This window comes from Anguilla anguilla, chromosome 14 (assembly GCF_013347855.1).
Source record: "Anguilla anguilla isolate fAngAng1 chromosome 14, fAngAng1.pri, whole genome shotgun sequence".
Classification (NCBI taxonomy): Eukaryota; Metazoa; Chordata; class Actinopteri; order Anguilliformes; family Anguillidae; genus Anguilla; species Anguilla anguilla.
In genome coordinates, this window is record NC_049214.1 from 29,953,077 (window position 1) to 29,964,433 (window position 11,357).

The 11,357-nt window shown below is 39.7% G+C and overlaps 1 protein-coding gene across 1 annotated transcript; it reads left to right on the forward strand.

The window, feature by feature from the left end:
* The first annotated feature begins 7,465 nt into the window (after positions 1-7,465).
* Positions 7,466-9,765, forward strand: ier5l (immediate early response 5-like). Its single transcript, XM_035389726.1, has one exon. The coding sequence runs from the start codon at positions 7,618-7,620 to the stop codon at positions 8,518-8,520; it is 903 nt and encodes a 300-aa protein (XP_035245617.1). The 5' UTR covers positions 7,466-7,617; the 3' UTR covers positions 8,521-9,765.
* The last annotated feature ends 1,592 nt before the right edge of the window (positions 9,766-11,357 follow it).

The window sequence follows — 11,357 nt, forward strand, 5'->3', positions numbered from 1 at the left end:
TTCATATTACTTTAATATGTCTATGTAGTTCTGTTTTCCAGGAAGACTTTTATGGAAATATCCTTGTTGTCATTTGAGAGCAGTGATGAATTCTGTTTTAATATGTCAAGGGAATGCAGAGCAAAAAAAGAAAAAAAATAAATTTAAAAAATCCCCCAAATTTAGAATTCTGTTACCCAAATGTACACACATACTCACACGCGCATTTAAACACACACATCTAGGAACACATATACATAAACATATACACGCACACACGCACAGGCACACTCACTTCCCCTTCCTCGCACATACAGAAACACATATAGCCTACCTTTTTCTGCACAAAGCACACACACACACACTCACACACACACAAACAGTCTCTCACACACACAAGCATACACACACTTTCCCTCGCACTCATACGCACTCACACACACACATACACACTCTCTCAGACACATACACTCTCTCTCTCACACACTCACTCGCTCTCAAACACACTCACACACACACACACACACTCACACACACTCTCTCCCACACACACACACACAGGAGCTTATCACAATTCCAGCTTGGTAGTCTCCCTTACTTACACATGCAGTTATTGATTTCTGCTCTTCAGTGCATGGCTAAAGGAAGGATATTCTGTTCCCAGGCATTGTGTTGAGATGCTGCAGCTGTACAGCGCTGCTGTCTCCTGCCTGACACTGATCTGAGCCAGGGCTAAAATATCCATGCGCCATTAGAAATGCTGCATCTGCATCTTTCTACTGTAGTTCAGCTCCAGCCCCAGCATGCAAAGGGGAAGAAAGGGGGGGGGGGGGGCTTCTTTCAGTGTGCAGATACCTACAGTGCCCTCCAAAAGTATGGTAATGGAGAGTGAAGTTTGTTATTTTTGCTATATATTTAAGGCATTTGGGTCTGAGATAAAAAAGATGATTATGATTTTTAAAAAGTACAGGCAATCTGCTTTTTTTTCCCATGGAATTTATGTGCATAAGTGTTTTGCCATTTAACAGCAGATGACTGACAGGTGTTAACTGTTGCATGGATTGTTCACACATAACTGCGAAAGATTGGCAACCTGTCCAGGGTGTATTCCTGCCTCTTGCCCAATACGCACTGGGGTAGGCTCCAGCACCCCCCACGACCCTGACCTGGAATAAGCGGGTATAGATAATGGATGGATGGATGGATGGGTGTTTACACATAAAAGAGCAGTAAGTGCCTTGTCTTGGTTTTCGCCTTTGTTTTTAACCGTTGAAATTGCATTGTGAGTCAGAGCCATACACCGCCATGAAGACCAGGACTACTATGGCTGATAAAAACTGTGAACTGAGAGAACAGCAGAATTCAGTTAGAAGGATAGTATAGAAGATGTGTATATGAAGTACAGCAGTGTGGTCTTGAAATGAAAGAAACCACTGGTGGACTCACAAATAAACACCATGCAGGTTTGTCAAGGAAGACAACTGCAGTTAATGACAGATGCATCCTAAGAGCTGTGAAGAAGAACTCTAAGACAACAGTCAGTGACATCACCTGCAGTCTCCAGAGGGGAAGGGTGAAAATATCACAAGCCACCGTACGCAGAAGACTTAAAGAGCAGAATTATAGAGGCTACACTGCAAGATGCGAACCTCTCATCAGCAGCAAGAATCGATAGGCCAGATTAGAATGCACTGAAAAATAGTGTGTCCTGGAACACAGTTTTATGGACATATGAGACCTAAACAGACCTTTACCAAAGTGATGGAAAGCCAGAAGTGAGGAGAAAGGCAAGAACAGCCCATGATCCAAAGCACCCTCTCATCTGAGAAGTATGGAGGAGGTAGTGTCATGGCTTGGGCATGTATGGCTGCTTCTTGTGCAGGCTCACTTATCCTTATCGATGATATAATGGAGGAGTAGCAGTAGAATTAATTTGGAAGTGTACACATGTAGAAAAAATAGTATACTAAGCATGCTTGATATAAACTTTAATTATACCTGAAGTAATTATACCTGAAGTATTCTTAAGTATACTTCAAGTGTACAAGTACAAAGTAAAGTATAGAGAAATTCCTCCAGCTTCATTGGCCAGCGATTCATCCTGCAAATTGAAGTATACAGAAACAATGACAAATTTCACTGTGTGATTTACCATACTTTTGGAAGACACTGTACATATATTTTTGCTAATTCATATTTAAAGAAAACAAGACGGGGAACAGCAATGCAAAAGTCCTCTGAATGATGGTGTCCAGCTTGAGTTGATTTTGTGTGTTTTAACGGCATTAGACTCACAAAGACAAAGGCCTCCATGCTAGTTGGCCACTGTGCAATGCGATAAACCATGATATGCAGTATATATATATATCTCACACACACACATTGTACATGCAGTGTACAATTTTAGATTTCTAATCAAACGATTGGTTGTGGTTAAAGTGCACATTTTGAGCTTTTATCCAAGGGCATTTCTCTACATTTTGGTTTCACCATGTAGAAACTGTTGCACTTTTTACAAATAGTCTCCCCATTTCAGGGTGTCATAATGTTTGGGAAAAATGGCGTTGCAGGTGTTTCTGATTAGTCAGGTGTGTTTAATTCTTTAGTGCTGGTATACGAGAGGTTTCCGTATCTAGTTTTGATTCTAGCCTTTGATTGCCTTTGGAGTCTGTTACTGCCGTTTGTCAACATGAGGAACATAGTTGTGCCAATGAAAGTCAAGGAAACCATGATGAGGCTGAGAAATAAGAAAGCAGTTCTGACATTTTAAGAATTAAGATATTTCTCATGCATAATTCACCCAAGTCTGATCACACATAGCCAAAATTTTGCTTAGATCATAAAGGTTTGGCATCCCTGATATGAGCTAATTACACATTTTCATATTTTTGCAGCTTGAATATTACAAGACCAAATTAAGAATACAAACTCTAGAGCTCCTAAGTGGTTGTAGAGTGTGCTAAATTGTTCAACACAAACACAATTTGCATTAACAATTTACAATTTAGTCATTTTAAAGAAGATGCTCACAGCCAAGGCAACTTAGAAAAGTCCATTTAACATGGTAAGCAGACGCTACAGCCCGGCCTAAATTACCCTTACTAGTTTTTCGTATGAGTATTTCACACACATACATAGGCACACGCTCAAGCGAAAGCACACACACACACACACACACACACACACACACACACAAAAGCACCAGGCTTACAAACACACACACAGTTAGTTCCAAAATGATTGGCACCCCGAGGTGACCAAAATAAGCTTGTATAAAATAAACAACACAGACAATGCGCTACAATATATGTACTAAAAATACATTCTTTTATGTGAATACACTTGTTAATTTTGCAAGGCAAGGACCCCAAGCATCAACCAAAAGTAAACTGGCTTCTCTTTTGCAACTGATTTTGTTAGCAGACTTGGACCTGATCTAAAATTGGGGCTTGAATGGAAGAGGGTAATCCACAAGTGCAGACTGAACGATTTTGAAAGATCCTGTATGGAGGAATGGTCAGAGACTCCCCAATATGTTCACTACTCCTATTAAACGCTATAGGAAACCACTCAGCAATGTTATCCTTGCGAAGGGAGGGTGCAAAAAGTATCGATGTGGGTGCCAATCATTTTGAAGGTTGTCTTTTCAGGTAATAATCACCTGTTAGAAAAACTTTTCACCATTGCAAATGTTTTAGTGTAATACATTCACATTGTCCTCACATATATTCTGACACTTGTGAAAGATAAGATTTTGAAGGGCACTGCCAGACATTACTTCATGGTAATGAGCAGACCTGGGTCAAATGCGTATTTGTTTTGGATTCAATACTTTTCTGTGCTCTATTGATCTTGCTTGGTGTAATTGAGCCTGCCAATATGACCAGAAGGCGGGGTTGGAACTTTTTGAGAGTATTTCATTGGTTCCAATACACCAGACAAGATCAGTAAAGTGTAGAAAAGTATTTGAATCCAAAACAAATACGTATTTGACCCAGGTCTGGTAATGAGTGATCATCATCACTTGTCAAGTTAAAGAACTTATTTCCTGCAGGGAGGGATGTCTTTCATGATGACCACACCCCCTTCCACACATTAATATTTCCCTGATGGTTTAAGGCCCATGACATGAAAATTATGTTATACATAAGTCATGGCCTTCCCAGGCACCAGATCTGAACCTGATTGCACAATTATGGAATATTCTGGAACAATGCCTAAGACGTGCATTTCCACCTCCATGCATTTTCCACCTCCATCAACTAAGTGTGAGTTGATTGACTTTCTGGTGAATGAGATATGGAATCTATATATATTTGTGTATATGGATTCTGACAATATCTGCTAAATGAGTGAGTTGTACAGTATAATGTGTAAGCTATGGATTTAACTAGAAATGTATTTTTAATTTAGCGGCAACACAGAATTTGAACATGGTTGCCTGAAAGTCAGCTAAATACATCTTGTTGATATGAGGCCTAGCTGTAACCTGTCTGCTCTTGTGTGCAAGCGGATCAATAAATCCCGTCTGGTGGACCCCGGCTCTCGACTTAGGCAGCAAAAATAACTGCACTCAGCATCATTAGCAGCCCAGTTTGATCTCTGAGCAAGGTACTCACAAAACAGCTCCGCAGACTAAATTCTCTCCAACACACACTGTTCATAGCCTGAGTCTGAGAGAATGGTAAGTTTATTTATGCATCGATGCCATCACCCCCAACAGCCAGATCTGGAGTTCAAGAAGAAAAAAAGCTCAGTTTCAACCAGAAGCCATCTTGGAATCCGGGCAACTTATTGGATCAAAACCCATCCCAATTTCCATGGAGATGAACTGGCTTGATGTTCTCATCCTCTGTGGAAAAACAACACCGCAGTCACAGACCTGTTACCCACAATCCACTCCTTGAACTGTAAGTGCCTGTTTTATTAATTTTTGAAGAGTTTCATTTCCACAATTTGGAACAGTCTGTTGCTCCACTCGAGTTGCCACCTTCACCTTCACACCTGCCTCATTTAGCCAGTGCAAAGCCTTTTAGCACACTTAAAACCAATAACATGACCAATGATTGGATATGGTATTTGTTTTGCTCCAATCATTGGTTGTGTTATAGTTTTGTGTGTGCTAAAAGGTTTTGCACACAACGTAAAAAAGAAAAAATGAAGACAACTCAAAATTTCAAGGCAACTTCAGTAGATTTTTGAATTTTTTTAAAGTCATTATGCTAAAATTAATTAAACAACACTGCCTGAAAATAACTAGGATACAGCAGTCAGAAAAACTAAAGGTTCAGTGCAAAGCTGATCAGACTAAGCCACTACTCGTGAGTGAATGAAATAGGACATTAAGTTGGGGAATACTTACAGGGCATTATTATATCATGATGTAATATGCAACTAGATAACACTTTGGTAATAATATTGTCTCTTTACACAAAAAATATTTTAGGTCTTTTAGGTGTAATATGTAAAAACTACAATATATATAAAATACGACTAAAATTACCACAGGTTACATTTGTATGTATGGGCATACATGTGTGTGTGTGTGTGTGTATGAAGGTGTAAGTGTCCCTTTAAAGAGGGAACAATTTTAGAAATTACAAAATACATAAATACAGTACACACATGATGATTTCCTGACGGTGTTTAGGAAATGATGACTAACAATCCTGATTATGATACAACACCAATAGACTGGAGGAAATATAAGAATTTAATCTGCAATTTTTACTGAAATATAAATGTATCCATAAATATATACTGATGTTATTTCTGTGGGTCACTTTATTTATTGTTTATGGAACTATATTTATTTATTTATCTATTTATTGTGTGGAACTATAGAACCAATTTAAGGATGCCGAAAATTAAAACATAAATAAATTATTGACCGATCAAGTCATTCCCGGTATTATTTGTGATATTTCTGATATTTGTTTTTTATCTTTATCTTTATGCAGCCCGTGTACAGAACGAATCACGCACTTATACTCGCCAATGAGTGTGATTATGCCAATACAAGCCTGAAAAACAATTTGAATGTAGTTGTAAATGGCACTTATTGCAAAAAGTGGGGGCTTCCCCTGAGTTGTAGACAAACTCCTAACCTAGCTGTACACCCTACCCCCTCCACCTCCTGTGGTGATTGTTCTGGTGTAAAATGGCTGCCATGCATCACTAAAGTGTTTATTACACATTTGCAATGTTGTGGTGGTATCCCCCCTACACTAGAAAGTGCTTTGAGATTTTGAAATGTGCCAGGTGCCATTTTCCACCACTGTCATAATCATTAAAATTAATGAAACTCTCTCCACTCCTAAATATAAATAACTTTGAAAGACTTGCATTCAATTTGTGTTGTATGTGTGCGGGTTGTTTTTTTTTTTTTTTTTTGGGGGGGGGGGGGGTACATGCATGTTCTCTTGGATTTCTATATGTTGTGAGTACATGTGCGCTCGTGGACCTGAGTGCGTGTGTATGTGTGGTGAGGTAAAAGAGTGACATGAAATGTGACATTCTGACAACAGGAAGCTCAGCCATTGATTATTTCTTTGTTCATTCTTTTGTTTTTTTTTGGGATTTTTTTTTCTGAGCAGCATTTATGTAATCACTTTAATACTTTGCACCATGAATCACAAACTATGAATATCACATCAAAATAAGCAGACAATGATTCCCGATTAGTCACATAAAGATGCTTGCTTCTCTTTCATCTTTGAAATTGAGTTGGTCTTTTCAATGAAAGTGATATTGGCAGCATTCTGACTACTGCTTTGTGTAATATAAACTTTTACCATCAACACAAGAGCCAGTAGTGCACACACCCCAAGCTCCACACACAAATTATGATATATGCACTAAACCACATTTTTCTTATGAAAAGGAATAACTTCATTATACATTTATTTAATCTGAATATCTTAAAATAAAAAAATTAAATATCTTTGAAATGACTATTTTAACTAGATAATTTGCGTTTACAAATCTTATTTTGCATGTTTTATTCCGTAGTTCAAAAAGTGTTGTTTCTGTAGTGACAGATCAGATTGTTTCTGTAGTGTAGGCTACTGCCCCTCAATTCTTTTCTTTAGAAGGTTTGGGGGAGGGTCGAGGAAAATATCACCTTTGTTTAAAAATATCGCAGACTTCAGACACGAATTTCTCTTGATAAACTGTTATTCCCATTATGCGCAACTGTTTCTCTTTCTTTTTTGGACTTCTAAAAAGTTTTTAACAGTTATTTTCACGTTCGTCAACTGGCTGAACAGCTCAATGCGTCTCGTGAGAACATTCCAGTTTGGTAAAGTCAGTTTGGTATTTGAATAGCACAGAAGAACCGCCTCTCTTTGATTGGCCAAAAACTCCAACTATAGGTGGGGCGTTCACGTCAGTCATCGAGAAACTCTTGCTTTAATTGGAGGAAAGGGTAGTGGGTGGAAAGCCATTCGTCATATAAATACTTTGGCGAGGCATTTCAAGCAAATGATTGCCTGCCCGCATACAAAGGGGAGAGGAAGCTGTGTTCAATGTTTCTCCGCAAGCGACTTAAGCCTTCGCCCCCGAACGAAATATCATTATTTCCACTTTAAAGATCCAGTTTTCTTCACCAGATAACCGGGTAAAAGAAAACGTTTGACCATGATAAACACGATGGACTGTGCGGTGGACGCACAGAGCCTGATCTCTATTTCTCTACGGAAAATCCACAACTCCAGGACGCAGAGAGGAGGAATCAAGCTTCACAAAAACCTTCTGGTCTCCTACGTCCTGAGAAACGCCAGGCAAGTCTACATGAACGAGAAGTACGCGGAGATTTATCGGATGCAACAGTACGAGGAGGTAATGACTGTTTGCAACGAAATTCAGGAGCTGAACCCTCTTGATTTGGCCGAGGACTGCGCGGAACAGAGCGACGAGTGCTGCGGCGGAGGGAACGAGCCGGCGAGCCTCTGCGGTGCACTGCTGCCCGCCAGCCTAACGACTGTGCAACCAGCGCATATCCAAACACCTACTCCCTGCTCTGCGCCTTTATCTCTCCAAAGCGAAGAGATCTGCAAGGAATCGGATTCTTCATTCTACAGAAGCTGTTGTGCAGAAGCTTACCCTGTGTCGAATTGTGACTTTTCCTCAAGTAACAACATGTACTGCAACAAAACGACAGTGCTGGACCTGGACACGCACGTAGTGACTACAGTTGAGAACGGATATCTCCACCAGGACTGCTGCGCGCCGCTCCAACAGTGTTGTCAAGGCGCACAAAACCCTGCCAAAAAGCGCAAGGTTGACTTTGGGTATTATGTGTCCGAACCAGAGGAGGTAGTGGATTTTACGCCATGTAAAAGGGTAAGGATGGAGGAATGTCCGTACTCGGAGCAGTTTGACAATTCGAACATTTCCAACCTGATCTCGATCTTCGGCAGTGGGTTTACGGGGCTAGTGAGCAAGCAGGCGGACTTTGAGCAAGCCTTAAACGGACAGTTCTGTAGCAAACAAGCACTGGCGAGCCTCGGAGCATGGACTAGAGCGATTGTGGCTTTTTGACTCTGTGGTAAATTAGACAATTTATTAAATTGTACAGTTTAAAAAATAATGTACTTTATTTTTTCTAAAAAGCTATTTAAACATGGGGCGGGTTGTGTTCGCCGTTTCATTTAAATTGAGAGGGGGAGAATGGTTCTACCACATGTGATGTGCTGGCTTTCCATTTTAAATCAAAAATGTCAACATAACGCATAAACATTTTAAATGGTTGTTGTGGATTTTTAACGAACTTGATTTCGTTGCCTTAAACCCAACGCATACTGCTGGCTATTGCTGCAAACATTTGAAGTGATTGAATGTCTCGCTCGCGGACTTTCCCCCTCTCCTTTTCTTGTTTCTGTATTTTGATACAGTTGTCTCAAACACTCCAAGTTGATCACACTATAATAATATGTCCAAATGCCGGACCATATCAAAACTGGTGAACCCTTTACGACGTTCTAATACCTTTTTGTGGGTGTTAACGTTAAAGTGTTTTGTTAAACTAAGGAGCGAATGTAGGGAACTGAATATACAAAATTGCGTTTTCAGATCTCTGTCTTTTTGGATTTTACTTGGAGCTACTCCGGCACTAAAAAGGTTCTTAGTTTAGACAGGCGTCTTTATGGGGAATCATCTTCACGTCTGACACATGGTTTAAACCCACAGCATCCTCTGTTAACGAGGGGAGAGGATGCAAACTTTTCTGTCTTTCTGGGAGCTGTGGCCGATGCATGCCATACTTTAATGCATGATTACATTATTACACTTTCAGTTAGTACAATGACTGGGGGGGTCTGGGTTTCAAACTCAAATATTGATGGGTCCTTTAGCCCAGTGTGTCAGTTGGCTTGTGCCGTTTTTTGACTGAAGCAATGAATTGACTACAACTCCCAGGATGCTCAAAGTAATTAGACCACCCTGGTTAAATGACAGCTAGGTCTAAGCATTGGCCACTTTTCTCCCCACCCCTTAAAATCTCTTAAGCAAGTTATTGCTCAAGCTACACCAGAACTCCATAATGCAAACTTGATTTTGTGAAATCTTAACATTTTGGACCTTTTGTTCTAAAAAGGCAAATGTATAATTTAGCCATATGTTTTCTCCCACATATAAGCACTATGTGTACTGATGTTTTTGGGCGTTCTTTTATTTTATTTTTTTGCCATTGTATTTTTGTGTATATTAAATTGTATATCACCGGGTAAAACTGTTTTAGAACTATTTGTTAAAATTTATAATCTTAATAAAAAAATGTACAAATTATTATTCTTCTTGGCTATCTTCATTTTTTCTATTGGGGTTCTGGCACCTGTTGTGCAAACATACAACTGTACTAGCTCAAATGTTCAAGTCCATGTTGTAAGGAATGAAACAATTAGTGATCAAGAGTGAGCAAAAAGCACTCAACCTCCTGCAACTGGAAGAAACTTAAGTGGTTCCTTCAACTTTGGGAGACAATTTGATTTTAAGCCCCATCTACATACCGCAGTGTGAATAATGTTAACGATAATGGTAGATTGGGGGAGAGGGGGCAAATTAACTTTAAAAAGTTTTCCCTATATGAACCTTTCCTCCACACGTGTCTAGGACACACCATGGTGGTTAAGTGACTTTACATTGGCACTTAAAATGCTTTCATGCTCTACTATATCATCTTATAACATAAAGGAGTTATTATTGCTGCATATGTGGAGTCGTATTGGATGAAGACAGTCTGTCCAAAAGTGTAACATTTAAAAAGTCTCAGATGTTTAGGATCTTTAGTCGTGCAATAGATTGAGTTGACAATACATTAAATGAAAGTTTCATGTTTATCAAATAAATAAGGTTATTTATGAACTGAGTCCTGACTGGACTTGTTTCTTGACAGAAAGATGATTTGCAAAAAAATTGTTCAAATGCGTAGGACCATAAGATCAGAAAACCTTTGTTTCCAGGTAGATAGCCAGTGCATTTACAGGATAGTTAGAAATCTTTATGTACATGGAAGGAATGGCCTAAATACGTAGGCAACTCCTTTGATGAAGAACCGATCCACAATCCTAACATTATTTTGGTGGTACAGCAATTGCACAACGTTCTTGTTTCAGTGAGGGAAAACATATACAATTTTAGTCTTAAGAGGTTTTAAAGAAAATGCTCAGTACTTTGCTGGACTTGTGACTGCTGTACTTGGCTTGCGCGCTTACTCCATGCGCACGGTTCTGTTTTGTGTACCTCGCTCGCGCTTTGCTTTCTGGGCATTTTCGCCCATCTGGCGGTTTGTTATCTCCGCTACATGCCACTTGGTGGTGTTCTTCAAAATCAATGAATGAAGGTATTAGAGAGCGCGTGCAGCAGCACCTCCGGCTGACCTCGGCACCGCTGCTCCCTGCAAAACCCCCCACCCCTCCTCCACGCTCTACTATTTATTCCGCCTTGAAACCTCTCTCGCCAGAGAGAGATTCAGCTATGCACCAACAAATGAGCCAACTTTGCTTAAGGTTTGGTCGGACAACGCTAGAAGGATTTGTTTATTTCTCTGCTTGAAGTGTAGCCAACGTAGATATTTACGATAGCTGAAACGGTGACTGATAAGCCTGGTCGCTGTATAAACGCGTATTTTGGTGAATTGATTTGAGTATTTCTCACGTTTCGACGACACTTAATTTTACCCGTAATAGCTTTCAGTCTAATCTGAAAAAAAAAAATTCTGGAAATGGGCGTTGGACTTTTGGATTTTCGAAGATATGAATTTTGTATGGTCCTCCTCATCAACGTCTGCTTGTTAGAGATGTTCGTTCGGTATTTTACTCATGGATACAGTTGTACTTATCCGTGGATAATTTCTAATAGAGCAATTACAGCATTCTATT

Coding starts and splice junctions, on each gene's coding strand:
- ier5l (XM_035389726.1), top strand. CDS start 7,618: ATGATAAACACGATGGACTGTGCGGTGGACGCACAGAGCCTGATCTCT.